We start from the raw sequence: 18,864 nt of genomic DNA on the forward strand, positions 1-18,864 counted from the left end.
GGTACAGTTACTCTGGAAAATGGCTGGCAATTGTTCAAATGTTTAAAAACTAAACATATCCTTGCCATGAACCCAGTAATTAATGGTCTTTGGTATTTACCAACAAGACCTGAGTTGAAAACTTAAATCCCACAGCCTAGTGGCTAAAGTCCTCACCTTGCAAGCACCAGGATCCCATACGGGCACTAGTTCTAATCCCGGCGGCCCTGCTTCTCATCCAGCTCCCTACCTGTGGCCTATGAAAGCATTCGAGGATGGCCCAAAGCCCTGGGAGCCTGCACCGGCATGGGAGACCAGAAGAAGCTCCTGGCTTTGGATCAGAACAGCTCTGGCCACTGTGGTCACCTGGGGAGTGAACCAGTGGAGGGAAGGCCTTTCTATTTTTCCTTCTCTCGGTAAGTCTGATCTGCCTTTCCAATTAAAATAAATAAATCTTAAAAAAGAAAAATAAAACCCCTCAAAATCCAAGGGACACCATCACAGGCTGCTGAGAGCAGGAGCTAGTGCTCAGAAGGTCCAGCAGGTGCCCAGTAGCCTGTTACTGTAAGCTGTATCTCCCACTGGATCCCACAGGTCCAGTTAGCAGAGGCTGAGCTATCAGTGTGTTTCAAAATGTTTCAAGATTTTAGTTTCCATGAGGCTTACATTATCTATATATGTGTGTATGCATTTTTCCCCCCTTTCCATGTTGAAGGAGGGACGCTTTCTCTCCAGAAATTACTGTCCCACTTCCCAGACCTGCAGACTTCGGCAGCTTTCCCAACAGGTGAATGCCAAAGGGGGCACTTCCGGCCTCTGCCTTGGCTCCCCAGTACCCATCCAGTGAAGTGCAGGCAAAGGTCCCACCTTCTGGGCACAATTCCTGAGCTTTGAAGAAGAAGTGGGCTCTGTGGCACTGCCTGCTGCCAGGATCAGTATGGAGGAGTCCTCAGCACGCTGAGCAGGGCCCAGGGCCTCTCTCTTCCTGCAGAGCCAGGAGACCTTCACTCTGCATTGCTACAGACACTCATTTTTCCAGCAAGGCTGTAACCCTTTGCAGGTTAGACTAGCAGCATACCCGAGAGCCTAGAGGTGGAGGCAAGTGCCGGGAGAACCTCTACGGCCTGCGTGCCAGGCGCTTTCTCCGCCTTGCAGCTTCCAATCTGCCCTCGTGCTGGGTAGGGGCACAGGGAAGGCTCAGCCCCTGCTCTCCATGTTGGTCACTTGGGTCTGTTCCCACACAGGGAAAGCAGGGGGGTAACGACTAAGCGATCAGCACACCAAGCTTTCACCATTTGCTTAGCTTCTGAATCTTTCGTATTTTTCACGTTCTGCACTGACACTTTCATTTTGGCTTCGTTTATACCATCAAGCGGCTTAGGTTTGTATTTAAGTTATCACAGTTGGCCAGTGGCACCCACGATGAAATCTCCCCAGACCCTGCGCCTGCAGGTTCATACCCAACAGCTCTATTTTGGCTTATGTTCTTTGCTGTGATGGCTGAATCAGAGTTAATCTCTTCACTTCTGAAATGTACCAATTACGCACGTGAAAAATGATCTTTATGTCATAAACCATTTGCCACCAATTCTACTTTCCCATCAATACTGGCAAACCTACTTTCTTTTCTTTTGAGTGGACCCAACTTTGGTGTTTAGCCTCTGCCCATTAGGCTTTGTGGCTGTTTCTTTTCTGTAACAAACTTCTGGGTTCCCAGCTTCCTCAAGGAATTTCCTTTTTTAAAAATACTCAATCTCCCAAATGTGGGTATTTCATAATTTATGATCTGTCACCATTGTTTAGATCAGTCGGATTTCCGGCATGGTTTTTGTTCTTGTTTCCAGAAATTTTAACAAGATTGATTTGTCTCACCCCCAAACTGTTATATTTTATTTTCTCTTCTACAACATGTCAGACAAATACCAGAGATTTTCTCCAACATTTTCATAATTACTTTTAAATCTCTACTCAAATAATAAATCGCAGGAAGACAGGTGCTTGCATGCTTAAGCCACTATCCTCAAAGACTTTTCTATACTACCACTTAGACGTTTTTACTCATCCAACCATCACTAGTTGGTTACAAACACCAGCAGTTTCCAACGTAACTTTCCTATTCTGGAAATCCACTCCACCTTCACCACAAAGTGACTTCCAGCAAGATTCTCAGCAGAGACCTGGACAAGATGTTGAGATGCCAAGACTTTCCTAAGCTATTCAGTGTGCTCACCTGTCCTTCATCCTCAACAACCTGACCAAGCAGGAAGCAACTGAAGCACACACAGTTTTGTCCACCAGGACACCCAGGGCATGGATGTCAACTGCAGATACTAAGGCAGGGGGGCAGGAAGATAAATAAAACTAACAGGAGGGGTTTCCCATGAACTCTTCTTCCTCATTCCTATTTCCTACGAGTTCAGATTTCTGTTTGTTTCAGAGCGGATTCTCTGAGACAAACACCCATTAACAGGGCAGACTGAGGTGGCAGACGTAAATTCAACCTCTAGCCAACACTTCTTAGTGCTGTGTCCCTGCTTGGGAGTTTACAGAGCCAACTGTCAGACTCTGAGATGTGCTCACTTGCCACTTTTTTTTTTTTTAAGATCTATTTATTTTCATTGTAAAGGCAGATAAACAGAGAGGAAGATCTTCCGTCTATTGATCCACTCTTCAACTGACCGCAGTGGCCAGAGCTGAGCTGATCTGAAGCCAGGAGCCAGGAACTTCTTCTGAGTCTCCCACGCAGGTGCAGGGTCCCAAGGCTTTGGGCCGTCCTTGACTGCTTTCCCAGGCCACAAGCAAGGAGCTGGGTGGGAATCAGGGCTGCCAGGATTAGAACCTGTGCCCATATAGGATCCCAGTGCTTTCAAGACAAGGACCTGTACCACCAGGCCACCACGCTGGACCCAATTTGCCACCTTTTGGACACATGCAGCTACCACCTCTGCCAATCCCTGACACTTCAGAAGGAACCTGGAAGGAAAAGCTCTCCGGGGCTTTTGATTGCCCCACTGTCCTCCCCAACACTAGCTCACCTACTGGCTGAGAAGAGGTTCTGGCTCATTTCTAAACGTCACCTTGTCCAACCCGAGGAAGTCACTGACCGACAACACCCACCAACCTCTGCAGCTGGAAAGGGGAATGGCGACCGTTATTCTACACTGCCTTTTGTCCTTTCCCCTTGCAATGAACCTGGTGTGTTGTGAGATTCAGACTAACATCCGTATAAAGTGTTAATTACCGCAGCAAAGCACAAGCCTCCCCCCTTGTGGCTCATTGGCAGAACGTTCACAAGTTAGCAAATCCAGGGGTCTCACTCGGCTACAGGGCTGAACAAATCACTACTTCATGTTAACTGGAAGAAAGTCTTGGGAATCATCTTCCAATATTGTTGACTTCTCAGATGAGGAAACTGAGACTCAGGAAGGAGCCAAGGGAAGCAGCAAGCACGCATGCCAGGTGCAGAGGCTCAGCAGCTCCGTAACTTCCGTTTCTATTTTATTTCCGTTAGCTGACCTTGTTCATTTGGTATGAACTTTTTCAGGCACCAACTGGAACAAAGTATCTGTAATTTCTGATGAACATAGAAATTACATGATATGATACTGCCTTGGGGAAAATCCCTTCTGTCAGAAAAAAAAATGGAGGCCATATTACAGGTAAACGGTCAAACTCTGGTAAATTCATACGTGGAATACTGCTGAGCAATGAATTTGTATAATTGCTTTGGGAAATTTCTACAGAATTATACCGAGTGAGAGAATCCAGTACACAAAAGGTAACATATTGCTTGGTTTAATTTCTATGCTATTCTGTTTTGGTTGCATTTCTGGAGCATTCTAGAAATGACAGATTTTAGCAACAGAGAAAGCAGGTAAGTGGTTATTAGGGGCCAAAGAGGGCTTGAGGGGTGAGAATCAAGTAAATATGGCCCTAAGGGAAACCGGGGGGGCCCTTTCACCTGGTAGGCGTGCTCTTGAACTTGAGGCTACTGATGTCAATGTCCTGCAGTGATGCTGTACCATGAGAGCACTTGTACGGGGTGAACTATTTTTATTCCTCCCTCCCAGATGTAGGCGAATCAACAATTATCAGAAAATGCAGCTTAACCAAGAAATCAGGTCTGTGTCAAATCCACACGGAGACTCGGACTTACCCGAAGCCCCACCCATCTATGGCGCTGGTGAACACCACATTGCCCTGCTCGGGAGAGAAGTAAAGGTGAGAGTCGTCCGTGTCCTCCAGGCCGGTGCTCCAGTCATACACCTGCTCGCCTTGCGCAGAGCTGGGCGTCACCTGGCACTCAGTCTCTCTCTCTGCTCTTTCTTCTAGGACTTTAGAAGTAAAAAGAGTTCCTGTGAGTGCATTAATCTAGGAGAGATGGTAAAACGGCAGAGGGTCACTGTGCTGCGTGGCACACTCATCGCAGGAGATGCAGACACACACACACACAGAGTCTAGCTTGAATGAGAACTACAAGCATCAGTCACAGTTAGGGTTTACATGAAGCACACGTGGCTGAAGTTGACATTTATCATCAATGAATAATCTACACATCAATAGTCCCTTCTTTAAAAACACAGCAAAACTAAAATTACAGTAGTCGGTTCTCATGCATTGATTGATTTCCGTGGAGATCCATTCCAAGATCCTAAGGGATGCCTGAAACTTCCCAATGCATTCTATGTCGAGTGCCATGCAAATAAACCTACCATAAAGTTTAGTTTACAAATCAGGCAGAGTAGGAGTTTAACAACAATAGCTAACAATGAAGTAGAAAAAATTGCAACAATACAGCATATTATAAAACTGATGGTTCTACTACTCCACTGTGCACTGGAGCTATTAATTAAAACCTTACTTAGACACATCCACACCACACACTGCAGTGAAAACAGAGGCAGCTAGCTGCCAAGTGACTGACTTGGCAGGTGGTTGGATATACTGGACAAAAACTGACACACGCCCAGGGCAGGATGCAGTGGGACAGCACGAGACCTCACCGCACTCCCCAGAATGGCTTGGAATTGAAAACTTATGAATTGTTCCTGAAATTTTCCTCTTAGTATCTTCAGACCCTGCTTGACTTCTGTAACTTCTGAAATCCTGAAGAGCAGGAACCCCGGACGAGAGGGCTACTGTATAAGCTGATGAAAGGTCATTTCTGTGATGATGATGATATGGTTGCTTTAACGCAAATGTGTCACATCTTTGTTTTTCAGTTCTGTGGCCTAGAATCTCTAGGAACTCACTGTTTCCAAACTCCCATTACCCCGGATTTTAATATAGTCAACTTCTTCATCCATTTCTTAGATCAACTGTTTAAATCTCTACCAGTTTCTGTGCAGAATGGCAAGATGGTTATGCCCTTGGGAACGGCACATCCCTAACAGAGTGAGATCATGTCCCATCTTCACTCCTCTTCTGCTCCCCATGATGCACACCCCAGGAAGGAGCAGACAAGGGCTCCAGTGCCTGCCACCTGCACAGGAGACTCGGACAGAGCTCCAGGACCAGGGCTGTTGCAGTGATTTAGGGAAATGAACCTGTGCAAGGGTGAGCTCTCTCTTCCCCGTCTCTTTCTCTGTCACACTGTCTGTCAAATAAGTAAAAATAAGCAAGACTCAATAAACAAAATTGTCCACCACTCCCTGCAGTCCTTCCTCCCGGACGTCCAAATCTCAAGTTCTCTTACCAGCTGCCTATTATTCAGAATTCCTGCAAGCTCCTGACACTCCCACCTAGCAGAAGTCCTTTCTCATCAGCAAACATCACTGGCCTATCTCCTGGCTTTGCAGGACGGCAGCACAGCATCTGACTTGTGTCCAGTCGGCCGTATATCTTAATGGGAATGCTAGATCTGAGTCACTCATTAAAAAAAAATAACAATCTTACTTATTTATCTATACAGAGAACAGAACTCATATATGTCATATATACAGTTACAAGAATTCCTACTTTTCCTCCTCCTTTTTTTAATTTTGGGGATAACACACTTTGAATATACTTTATAATCACAGGCTTAACCCACAATTAAATAAAGAATTCAACACATAAAGAGCACTATTGCTCAGTATAGACAAAAGCTATAAACAATAATCAAGTAGTACCGTGTCAATTTCATTCATATATATTACAATTTTTTATATTCTACATATTAGATTCTATTAAGTCAGAAAACACAAATGATACTTGACTTTTGGGTCTAGCTTATTTCGCTAAGCATGACAGGTTCCAGCTGCACCCATTCTGTTGTAAAAGACAAGATTTCATTCTTCTTTACGGCCTAGTGTATATCATGCATATGCTTCATATATTCTTTATTCAGTTGTCAAATGATGAACTTCCGGGTTGATTTCAAATTTTGGCTATTGTGAACTGAGGTGTTATTTAGGAAAAGGAGGGACAGATAACTTTCACATGTTAGTTTCATATACTTTGGGTAATTTGCCAGGAGTGGGATGACTGGGTCATACAGCTATTTACAGACTTCTTAGGAATCTCCACACTGTCTTCCATAATGGTTATACCACTTTACATTCCCACCAACATAGTTCTTGCCTACATCTTCACCAGCATTTGTTATTTTTTTAATTTCTGGAAGATAGCTATTCTGACTGGGGTGAGGTCAAACCTCACTGTGGTTTTCATTTTATTTCCTTGATGGCTAGTGATACTGGGCATTTTTTCGTGGGTTTGAGGGTCATTTGTATTTCATCTTTCAAAAAATGCCTGGTCAAATCCTTAGTTCATTTCTTCACTGGATTGTTCTGTTGCGGAACTGCTAAGCTCCTTATATATTCTAGATGTTGGCTCTTTATCATAAATACAGTTTGGGGTCCAGCATGATAACCTAGTGGCCACAGTCCTCACCTTGCATGTACTAGGATCCCATATGGAAGCTGGTTTATATCCCAGCGGCCCTATTTCCCATCCAGCTCCCTACTTGTGGCCTGGGAAAACAGTGGAGGATGGTCCAACCTTGGAACCCTGTACCCACGTGGGTGACTTGGAAGAAGCTTTTGGCTCCTGGCTTTGGATGTGCTTAGCTCTGGCCATTGCAGCCACTCGGGGAGTGAATTAGTGGACAGAAGATCTGCTCTATCTCCCCTTCTCTCTATATATCTGACTTTTCAAGGAAAATGAAAAGCTTTTTAAAAATTATATAGTTTGTATAAATACTGTCTCCTCTTCCATTGGTTGCCTCTTCATTTTGTTGAGGATTTCCTTTATGAAGAAGCCTCCTTACTTGATATAATTCCATTTGTCTATTTTTGTTTTTATCACCGGTGCTTTTGAGGTCTTGCCAATGCCAACGTCCTGCAGTGTTTCCCCTATGTCTTCCTCTAGTAATTTGATGGTTTCAGGTCTGTTGTGAGTTGACTTTTGTATAGGATAGAAGGTACGGCTCTTGTTTCGTAAGGTTATTCTTTTACACTGGTCTATCTTTATCGTTCTCTCCACCCTCCATTAGCAAATAAATTTAGGTTGTTCTCATCAACAGTTTTTCTTGAAGAAGAGATTTCAAACTCCTGTGTATCCTTCTTGTTCATCTTTTCATGACTCAATGTGATCTAGATTTTCAGCTACAGCAACCTGTTCCTTGCATGAAACACTGGAACACACCCATTCTTGCCTGTCTCACTCACCTTTTTGCTTCTCTTTTGAAGGCCCTTCCCTTACTTCTCTAACCAATACTCACCTATTCTTCACCTCCAGACTTCCTGCCTTCCCTTCCCTCTTGAGCCAGACTTGGTGAAGTGGCCCTTAACACTATCAAGTCCCACCCATGACCTAGTTCACTGTTCTCCAAACACTTCTCCTTGACAGCACAGCGAGTTCTTTGAAAGCAAGGACTCAGACCTGGCCACCTTTCTACCCACGACGAACACCCAACGATTCACTCATTCAACACCCATGAATGTAAATATTTGCTGAAGAAAAATCCATGAGTGAATACTTGAGGTAAAATTTTCCCTTCAGATAAACAATAAAGATACCAGTGCGTCTGCCTCCTAACACTGCTTCCCTTTGGAATCAAACCACAGAGTTCTCAACAAGAGAGCTTACCGGATAAGCTTTACACTGAAGGTGCTTCCAGATGATAGGGACCTCTGGGAGCTCGTCTGCTTTGCTAGCTCTCTCGTAGCAGGACAGCAGCACCACAAACGAAGCTGGGGTGACAAAGTGCATAGCTAGGGAGTTCTTTGCGGCACCATCTCATACTCAGCTCAGTGACTGCCTTGCCACTCTCTCTCGTGAGCCCCAGGTTTTTAAAACACTGAAGAACAGAATACCTGCTCCAAAATATTCTTGAGGTGAGAGTAGGCCTCCAGTGGGGTGAACTTCAGCTCCACTATCAAGCGGTCTATCTTATTAATCACCAAAACGGGACGGATGTTCTCGAGCCAGGCTTGTCGCAGAACTGCCTGCGTCTGATCAAAATAGAATTGAAAACAACTCATCACTTCAAAGAATAACCAGACACATTCTTATACTGCTTCGCTGTAACTCAGACACTGCCAGTGAGACACAGGTGCTCACTAGGCAAGCACAAAATGCACACACACACACACACACACACGTGAAACCCACAGTGTTTCCTACTCTGTACTTTCCATATATGTTTTGAAAGACATTGTAAGCATGGGATTTCATCTTTTGTTTGCACCAAAATAAATATGTGGAATCTAATTTCATTTTTACATACAAGCAAGGCACTTAGCTAAATAATTATAACACACTCATCTTACTATCACATAGGTCAAAACCCCAACACGATGCAGAATTTCCCTGTGTGCCTGGGCCTCATCACCACAAGCTCACATCCCTGAGGTTTCCGTTCCAGGAGGGAACCTCAGGCGATGACCCCTTTACGGCTGCGCCTCTCGCGCTGGGACATCACAGGGAAGGTGACAACAGAGTCATAGCACATCCTCCTGGATTATCACCTTTCTCTCATCTGGGTAATTTAAGGCCGTTGTTATTTTTAAAAAGAGACAGTAATAGAAATACATATGTACATACGAAGGCGAATGTAAAGGTGACATCTTTAAAATGATGTAACATAAGTTTAAAACGTATTGAAGAGAAATGAATGTAGGGTGGTCCTCTGAGCTCTATCCATATCAAATCTACCTGGCCGTGTTCCCTCATGGGTTAGGATGGATTTTTCCAACTCTGATGGCTTTAGATGAGAAATCCTGGTTTCAGAGTATGGAAGAGAAAGTGAGAAGAGGAATGAAGTGTATGTGGCGGGGGGGGAGGGGGGAGGGCACACATGTAGACCAAGAAGCCAGTAGAACTGATTTTTTTCTATCTAGGGAAAAGTTAGCTCAGTGCCTAGTTATCCACCACCTCTGACATTTCTGAAACCTTTTCCCTTAAAATTAAAACCCTCAGATCCTCTCCCAGTTCAACATTTCCCCATTTTCCCTAAGTCCATCTCAAAGAAAGTACCTCTCTCTCTCTCTCTCTCACACACACACACACACACACACTTCAATCCAAAACACCCACTGCTGAAGTCATCAATCATGTCCACGATCCCTTTAAAACTCGGGAGGCTTTTAATGCCAGGGCAGCCTCAACATGACCAGACGGGAACTATGAAAACAGCTTTCTGACTGCCAGAGAAATGGCCACCGTGATGCTACAGATCCACAATCAGCCCCTCCTGCTTCCCCGCCTTCCTCCACCTCGTACCTGTGGACAGACCCCTTCCACGGCATCCACCACGATGATGCACCCGTCACAAATGCGGACAGCTGTGGACACCTCCGAGGAGAAGTCCACATGTCCTGGGGAGTCTATCAGATTGATCAGGTACTCATCATTGCCTGAAAAGAAATTCAAATACACATACTGTAACACTCTCCCTCGGACAGTCCAGAGTAAGAAAACTTCCAAGAAGACTGAACAAGCTCAGGGCGGTAGAAGGTCAGTCAACAGCAGTGGTTCCCACTTGTACCACTGATGCCACGATGATGTCAAACTGCATCTATATAAAATGCTGGAGACTTTATTATCCTAAGTTATGATCAATTACTAAAAGCTTGGCACTGAACCAGACACTGAGCTAAAAATACTCATAACACACTAACCGTTGATTATGAAATACGTAAGATACCCCTATAACTGCCACTATTGTCATTTCACAGATCAGAAAATCGAGAATGAAAGAAACCAATGCCCAAGGGCTAAAAACGAAAGCTGCTCAAAGTCCCCGCATGCTGAAGACACAGAGCGTCTGGCCAAGGTCCCCAACTTTTCATGGGACAATGTGTGACTCTGCTACACTGAGGTGTAGACTCAATTCTACAACAACACTAGGGGTGGCTAGTGTGTGCTTCCCTATATATCACTTTCTTTAATATTCAAAAAAAAATCTATGACGTTTATAGTAGGTTCACAGGTCATCTGGGTGTATGCAGTGCCAGCACTGAAATTCCTTTATGCCACCTCCCAGGCAGAGCAAGAACAACTGGGGACTCGTAATAGAGATCTGGCATCAACACGGAGCTGAGGAAGCAATGCAGAAAAAGTCACACTACAGAACTCTGTCTCTTTCCAAGTGTGACATGGGTTTCTTTTAAAAAGCTCAAATTATATTCTACTGTATTTTTGCTCCTCTCCTTAACTCTGTTTCCAGAATGACTACAGAGCTGAATGTCACCATGTTAGGCCCAGGTGAAGAATTCTTTCCCAATGTTATTTTAATGATTGCGCTGTGCCTCCAGTGATACTGATAATCATAAAACCACACAACATGAAATGGCAAGAGTACAAGTTCAAACCCATCTAGCTCCAAAGACCATTCCTTCAACCACTACATGTATCACACAATAAGCCCTGCATGTTCAGATCCTACTGGTGGTGAATTCCTGAAACACAGTGCGCTGGGGTCACAGGGACAGGCTGTCATCAACGGGCAAGACTGCCGCCCTCAGCAGCAGGCACTGCCACCCCTCTCCGCAACCTGCTCCTCCCATGCACACTGCATGCTGGGTAACAGTGACTCTCTGGGGCGGCCACAGGGAAGGCTCCAACCACAGAAGGACGCTGCGCATCTCCACAGCAAGCCAAAGAACCAGGGCTCCGGTGCAATGACCCACTGTGCGCTAACAGAGCTTCAGAACCACCACAGGTCACAGCACCAGTTCTCCCAGACCCCCTCCACCAGACCTCAGCGTGAGTCCAGGGTCCTGTCCCCAAAGACTAAACGGATGAGATTTGAACTCATAAAAAAAACTCATTAAAAGCCTCCACAGATTCTGAAAACATATCCACACGAACCCCGGGTTTTCTATACAACAATACTGCAAAGTTAGAGAAGACACTGGGGGAGAAAAAAAAGACACTTCTCCATCTCCCTCACACTAATTACACATCCAACTCCGGACCCTTCACAATTCACCAGAGATAACAGGTTCAGATCAGGTTCAGCAAGTTATTTCACCCCAAAATCTATACCCTCTGACAAATCAGAGTGTGATCAACTTAAGAAACACAGCTGGCGTTGGGCTCCCCCCTGCCACACACAAACACACAGGCCTAGAGAGGTGCTGTGGGCAAAGAACCTGTAGTAGTCTGCAGCCTGGAGTTAGATCCTGGTGGCTCAGGTGACAGCAGCCCTCGGCAGTGGTGGGGACCTGCTTGTGGAGAATACCCGAGCCAGGTCGGACCCAATGCCCAGGACTTGACCCATGGGCTCTGTCACCACGTGGTAATCGAGCTTGGCATAGCTCTTCACCTGGCATGCATGCGATCTATGGTTGGGGACAAACCTGATTGGGGAGCTAAGAAGATACCCTAACTGGGTTGGGGTTCCCACTGGTGAGTGCGGGGTATGAGTAAGGGGCTGCATTCTGGTCTGGATATGGCTGCAGTCTCCCTTGGCACAAGTGCGGACTGGGACTGAACACACCAGGTCGGGCTAGACTCCAGCACCATCTGGTGCTCTGGAGGACCAAGGTAGATATAGGAGGGACTAGGCTAGGTCTCTACCCCTACTGAGCCATGTGTGAGCTGTGTCTGGGTATGCCTTGGCCTGGCTGAAACATACAACAGTGAGAACCAGAATGGGTTGAATGCCAGTAAGGAAATGCCACTGTTCCTGCTAAGATAAGGGTGGACTGAGTAGGGCTGGCTCATGGACCCAATGGTATGCACAAGATCTGGCAACGGGAGAGGTTCTGATGGAGGAACCTGGGCAACTCCTGTGGCAGGACACAGTCCCTGCAGGTAAATGCCAAGAACAACAAAAGGGAGCAGCCCAGACCAGGTCATGGAAAGGTACCCACTGGCATACATTTGGCATAGGTCAGGGCAGACCAGGCTGAACCAGACCACATCACCTGCTAGCGAATCTGAGCACCAGAACAGAGTGTGGGTTAGGCCAGGTATGGTCGCAACACATACCAGGGCACATTACAGCTGGGATTGGATGCCTGGTGGCTGGGCTAGGCTATAACTCACCAGCGTTAGCTGGAATTGGGGATGGGCTGGGCCGGACCAGGCTGCAACACCCACTGGCAAATGCCAAGGTGAGGTGGGCTGTATCAGACTGGGCCGCAACGCTCAACCAGCACACATGAGAACCAGGGAGGGAGGGGGCAAAGCCAGTAGGGGGAATGTGGAGGGCTCCCCTGCTGGACAGCCACTCCCACTGGAGAGCAAGAGTTGGGATGGGAGCAGACCAGACCAGGCTACACAACACCTATGGGCCTCATGTGAGCTACGTCGGGAAACTCAGGTTGGCCTGACTGTTCCAACTGGTGCAAGCATAAATCTGAGTGAGTGAGGGTTGGCTGGGCTTTGCCACAGCATCAGCTGGCAAAGGCTGGCACTGAGAGCTAATTCTGTCAAGTTAAACTCCAGAATCACCCAGAGAGTACATAATCTGGGAGTGGGAGTAGCCTAGGAGGGAAATAGTGGGCACCTCCCTCTTGGGTTACCACTCCCACTGGAGAGCATGAAAATCAGGATTGGGGCAGGGGTGGCTAGTCAGAACAGCACCCACCAGCATGTGTGTGGGCTGGATAGTGGAGCTGGTTGGGTTGAGCTAGGTAGGCTTCAATGCTCATTGACATGAATGAGTTAAATGGGACATGGGACAGACTGGACAAGCCTGCGGTACATACTGGCAGCAAGCATGGGAACCAGGGTAGGGGGTAGACCTGGTGGGGGTAATGGGGAGTTGACCCAACTAGACTGCAGCTCCCACTGGTTTGCGTGAGGGCCAAGTATGAAGTGCACAGGATCGGGCTGGACTATAACACCCATTGGTTCATATGGAAGACAGGGCTGGAAACAGAACTGACCCAGCAATTGCAACCACCAGCATAGGAATAAGCTGATTGGGGCGATGGATGGTGCTGGACCCTGTACTGGCACGCACACACAAGAATTGGGTCTGGGATCACCTCAGACGAAGTTTCTCTGGGGATCCCTCCAATTGAACTGCTGATCTCAGAACCCCAACCATGAAGAGACTATGTCAGCCACTGGATTCTAAATAGATTTCATCGCGCTTGGAGTGGCGAAATTGGCAACAATTCAGAACTGTTCAACTATCAAGGCTGCATGAGCAGGACCCTCGGAGCATGCCCCACATCGGGGACCTGGGATGGGTGGGAGGATGGGTGGGAGGATGGGTGGGAGGCTGGGTGGGGCTTTTCGCTTTATCTCTTCCCTTACCCTGGATATAGAAAAATGTATACATATTAGTGTGGAAACAATGGTTTTACCCACTTTTCTGTAGCTCTTGACCCTTTGTGTCCTAATCAACTATGTAAAGATTACCAAAATAAAAGAATTAAAACAAAAAAAGCAGTGTGCAAGCTGCAGCTACTCAACGGCTCCTCACGGTGAGAGCAAGCAAGCAGCCGCAGCAGTCCCAGAGCAGGCAGAGCTCAGCCCAGGGCCCTGCAGCTCCTCCACGGAAGTCTTCCTCATCTCAACTCTTTCCAGAGACCTCCGACCAAACTGCACAGATAGGGTAAGAAAAGGTCCATATCCCCACTTCGTAAGCTTAGTTCCTCCGCTGTGACTTAGCCACACTGTAATTTTTATTTTTTAAATATTTATTTTATTTGAAAGATAAGAGCTACAGAGAGAGAGGAGAGACGGAATCTTTCATCTGCCAATTTATTTCCCAGTGGCAGCAACAGCACGGCCTGTGCCAGACCAAAGCTAGGAGCCAGGGTTTCCCATTTGACCCATCTCCCACCGCTTTCCCAGGCTCCTTAGCAGGGAGCCGAGATAGAAGTGGGGCAATCAGGAGGTGAGCTGGTGCCTACAGGGTGCCAGTGCTGAATGTCAGCACTGCAGACACTGGTTTAACCCACAGAGCCACAACACTGGCTCCACACATGTTTTTTGAGAAAAAAGACATCCACTATGGTAAAGGCCATCCACTGTTTTGCATGTGTGAGGATGAAAAAATAAAACACATCTAAAAAGTTATGGGATTTACCATGTTAGACATTATCATTACTGCTAGTGGAAATTAAAAAATAATTGTTTTCCATATGCCTCATGATTGGTTAGTTGGTAGCTCGGTCCCAGAACTGTGTATTAAATTCATCCCTGCTATGGCATGTAGGGGCGGAAAAACTTCCGCTGCTTTATTTCCAGCCACTGCAAGTTACACTTGTTCATTTCAAGGGGCTGATACAATAAGCCAAGCAAAAAAAAAAAATCTATTTTTTGCTTTTATGTACCAGGCAACTGAAGACAAAGGGGGAAAAAAGGCTGAAAGGTCAGAAGTTAAGTACGGGCAATGTCTTCCAGACAATTTGTGCTGCTTACAGGGTGTTCACAGAAAACCTCGCTCACAGTTACAGAGCTCTAAGGCATCGTTTCACAGCAAGCACTTACTGCTCGCCAGCACCTGCCAAAAGACCTCCTCCGTGAACAGTAAAAGCTCGCGGAAGGAATTCAGTGTTCCGATCCCAGAAACACTGGATGATCACTAAAGCACACACACAGAACAGTCAGCAGAGAAAACCTTGCCTCAAATGAAGGGGAAGTGACAGAGAGCTGTGGACAAAGCCCTGCATGCGGTGCACGTGTCGGTTCCACTCCAGCGTACTAGTACCAGGACTGTGTCCATTCAGAGCAGGTGGGGGCACCACCCGAGCTATCCCAGGACAGGTTCCTAAGTCAGCTTCTTCCATAGTAGCCAACAGCAGTTACGGACATGAATTATCCCAACCGGAATCACAAGTCTCCCTCCACAAGAAACATCACTTACACGCCTTCCTATTTTAAATCAACACATTCAAACAGCTGTGAGTCAGCTACTGTGGCTTGTGATCTGACAGAAATGTACAGCACCAATGTGCCATGCTGACTCTCTCATGTGCAGACACAGCAACAGGGCACAGAGGGGCACTGAGCTCCATTTACATGAAAAGAGAAGGAAGGGCTGGAGAAGGCTGACACTGATGGAGGAGGGAAGGGAGATGGGAAATGGGGGAGGGAAGGGAGAGAGGAGGAGAGAAGGCACATGGGAGGAGGGAAGGGACCACGACCTGGAAATAACCACAACTGGCAAGCACAACTGCTCCTGGCTGCACTTGCCTCCACCATGAAGTGGAGCTAGACCCTGCATGGACCCCACCAGTTCTAGCTGCCTCACTCCTTTCTGGTTTCCCTTAGGAAAACGCCAGCGCAAACCTGCTCCCCAGGATGGGAACCCTGCCCTCGCTGAGAACCACCCTCCCGATGCTCTGCTAGGGGGAGCAGGCCTCGCAGTGACACTCCTCCACTGCTGGGATGCTTCTGCTCAGTGGCACTGCCACTTGCAAGGCTGGCAGAGGGAAGATGAGAGCCCTTAACACCGTGGCTCACTGCTGCAACCTGCGGTGCTTACTCAACTCCACAGGGAGAGCAGCGGATCCACATCAGCCGTCTCTCACGCCATCTCCCACTGCACTGTATGTCATCACGATAAGACACAGGCCCCCGTTTTCACAACAAATGACAGTGACAGCACCATTCCTCCAACTGGGATGGAAGATGAGAAGACAGAGAGCCTGGCACGATGGCTGAGAGGCTAAACCCTTGCCTTGCATACCCAGGATCCCATATGGATGCCAGTTCATGTCCCAGCTGCTCCACGTCCCACCCAGCTCCCTGCTTGTGGCCTGGGAAAGCAGTCTAGGACAGCCCAAAGCCTGGGGACCCTGAACCCGCGTGGGAGACCTGGAAGAGGGTCTGATCGAATGAGGATTCACATACTCACACAGCACAGGCTCTCGCCATTTCTCACATAGACACGCTTATCGTTTGAACCAACTGACTTTCCCGGAATTTGTGTGGTAAAAATTGTTATCTTTTCCCACATTAGAAATTTATCAACAAGTAAGAAATTTAGAAAAGTTAAGGGACAAAATAGCCAGCAGTATAATACTTGTATATGTTTAGTACCATAAGAATGGGCACATGAGCTGAAATGCCACTTGGGCTGCTGGCTTCCCTATCAGAGTGCCTGGGTTCAAGTCCTGGCTCGACTTCTGATCCCACCATCTTGCTAACGTGCGCCCAGGGAAGGCGGCCAGGGACGGCTCAGGCAGGCTGCTCTCCGCCACCCATGCGAGAGACCCTGGCTGAGTTCCGGGTTCCTGGCTTCTGGGCAGCCCCAGCGATTTGTGGACATTCAGAGAGCAAATCAGTAAGTCGGGAAAACCTCTGTCTCTTTGCTTTTCAAATTGAAAAATAGTGCTAAGGTGATTTGTTTTTTCAACCACAAATTTTAGGAACTGTGAACATTCCTAACCCAATGTGGCTTGCTCCTTGAGACACACTCGAGGCCACATGGTACCTGCGTGCTCACTTTGACCTCTGCCACATTCACAGCAGTGCTGGCCAAGTTTGCTTAAGAAGTGATTTTTATTTTTTCTAATTGTGTCATGTCATATGATGATCATTTAATATCTTTCTGTAAGTTTTATATTGTGTTATACAGAAGCACCTGTCCTTAAGGTTTCCAAACACAAGAGTCCTGGCGCTAGTTTAATGTTCGTACCCACAGGTCTGATAGGGTAGTGGTGGGGCTGAAAAGAGAATGGGGTGGCGGGGAACTAGCAGGAACGTTTAGAAAAAACCTTACCTTTGACTCATGCAGAGCATATAAAATATGCCCTTTAGTAAATAATTTGAACAGGTACAACTGCACTGTTACTATAGCTGAAAACAATTCTTAATGATGAACACTCAAATTCTTGGAAAATTTTCCATCCTTACTTATGAAAATTGTATACTAATTCATTTTTGTCTGAAGTGTGATTTTTGCCCCTTTTCTTCCCAAACTCTCATGGGAAAAAAGCAAAGCCAGTTTCTTCTAATGAGCTGAGCTAACATCTAATGCTGCATATCTTTCGAACCTAGCAAGCTAATCTGTGAATACTTGGCAATTTATTTTCTTCTGTAGCTGATAAAGCTGAGATGCATATTAATATTTATTCAATCACATATTTGTACTGTCAGTGAATGTGATTACAGCTCTGGGAAAGAAGTAATTGGTTAGTGTTCATCAATTTGTTAAAACTCAAAGAAAGAGCTTAAAGAGCCAAATAAATAATGAAATGTATTCATCATAATAAAAAGTAAATTCACCCTCAGATAAACCTTGGGTAAATAAATTCAAGGAAATGAATACATCTTTGACCCCATTCTCTGAATCGCAGAATAATCGCAGAAAATAAGACAAAAAAACCACTTATAGAACTGAAAGACAGCATTTTACAAATCAAGTATTAGTGTAAATATTAAGCATCAGGCACCTGCGTGCCTAAGTTGCAGACTGGTGTGGCACAGGCATTTTCAGGTTCTCTGCAGAACAGCCAGGCTACACATGGGGGCTTCCTTGGTGTCACGGCCAGGGGCTCTGAAGGGTGGATCACAGGAAGGCCCACGAGGGAGGATTCCCCTTATTAGGTTTTTAAAGTATACATTCTATGCAAAACGTTCAAAAGGTACAAAATTCATATTCTGGAAAGTAGGAGCATCATCATGACCAGCGTCTGAGGATAACCCCCTTATGTTCTTGGTGGGGGGGCGTCATTTCACACCCCTTCATCTGCAGACACAACAGACTTTATATACCCAAACTCACCCCATCTCACAGACATTCTGCAATGTGCTTTGCTGTGTCTCCCCTTGATATTCTTTCTATAGAATCACAGACAGAACAATCGTTTAACAGTTGTATGGCATTTCAGGGCACGGATTCATCACTTTGTTTCAGCATTCTCCTTTTGACATTCAGCTTGCTGGCATTTTTTCCCCCTTAATACAAACTTCTGTTAGTGAATAAAGGTGACCATGTATTTCACAATATTTTTATGACTACCCATCAGATCAATTCCAAGAGGGAATGACAGCAAAACCGGAAGTCATGCTGGCAGCCCGCGGTCGAAGTGGGACATGATGGTGTGCCACTGGAATCCTCTTCCCTTGTGAAGCAACCCAGTTAACGCTGGGGGAGAGAGGCAGGTGTGAGCTGCCCTCAAGCCACTTGCAGCTGCATGTCTGCGCCCCGGGCAGGACAGCCTGACTCCGGCAACGGATTTGGAGATGCCAGAATGAGCTTCGTGAGACACGAAGCGAACGAAGTGGGGCGCCCAATTCATTCCACTACAGAAAGGAGCACAGGAAAGATGCAAGACTATCCCTTGTACCTTCGGCATAGTGCAGCGAAATGGCACTGGATTTCATAGTGATGCCACGGACCTGCTCATCTTCTCTGCTGTCCATGTACCGTAACTGGAAAAAAAAAAAAAAAAAAAACAATACAGGCATCCTTACTTCCCAATGAATTCAACTATGACATCAAAATCAGGGGATCTGGACTCTGGACTTAAATACTTAATTTTAAAC

At 46.4% G+C, this 18,864-nt stretch overlaps 1 protein-coding gene across 1 annotated transcript in view; it reads right to left on the reverse strand.

Annotated features, from left to right (window-relative positions):
- The window catches only part of EFL1 (elongation factor like GTPase 1), a 123,148-nt gene that overhangs the window by 93,835 nt on the left and 10,449 nt on the right, over positions 1-18,864 (reverse strand). Inside the window, exons 4-7 of the mRNA XM_040968595.1 lie at positions 18,666-18,750; positions 9,685-9,818; positions 8,277-8,414; positions 4,136-4,350 (exon numbers count right to left, since the gene is read on the reverse strand). Of these exons, the coding sequence (XP_040824529.1) occupies positions 4,136-4,350; positions 8,277-8,414; positions 9,685-9,818; positions 18,666-18,750 (572 nt within the window). The remainder of the gene's footprint in view (positions 1-4,135; positions 4,351-8,276; positions 8,415-9,684; positions 9,819-18,665; positions 18,751-18,864) is intronic.

The sequence above is a fragment of the Ochotona curzoniae genome, unplaced genomic scaffold (assembly GCF_017591425.1).
Source record: "Ochotona curzoniae isolate NIBS_2020 unplaced genomic scaffold, NIBS_Ocur_1.0 scaffold_4701, whole genome shotgun sequence".
Taxonomy (NCBI): domain Eukaryota; kingdom Metazoa; phylum Chordata; class Mammalia; order Lagomorpha; family Ochotonidae; genus Ochotona; species Ochotona curzoniae.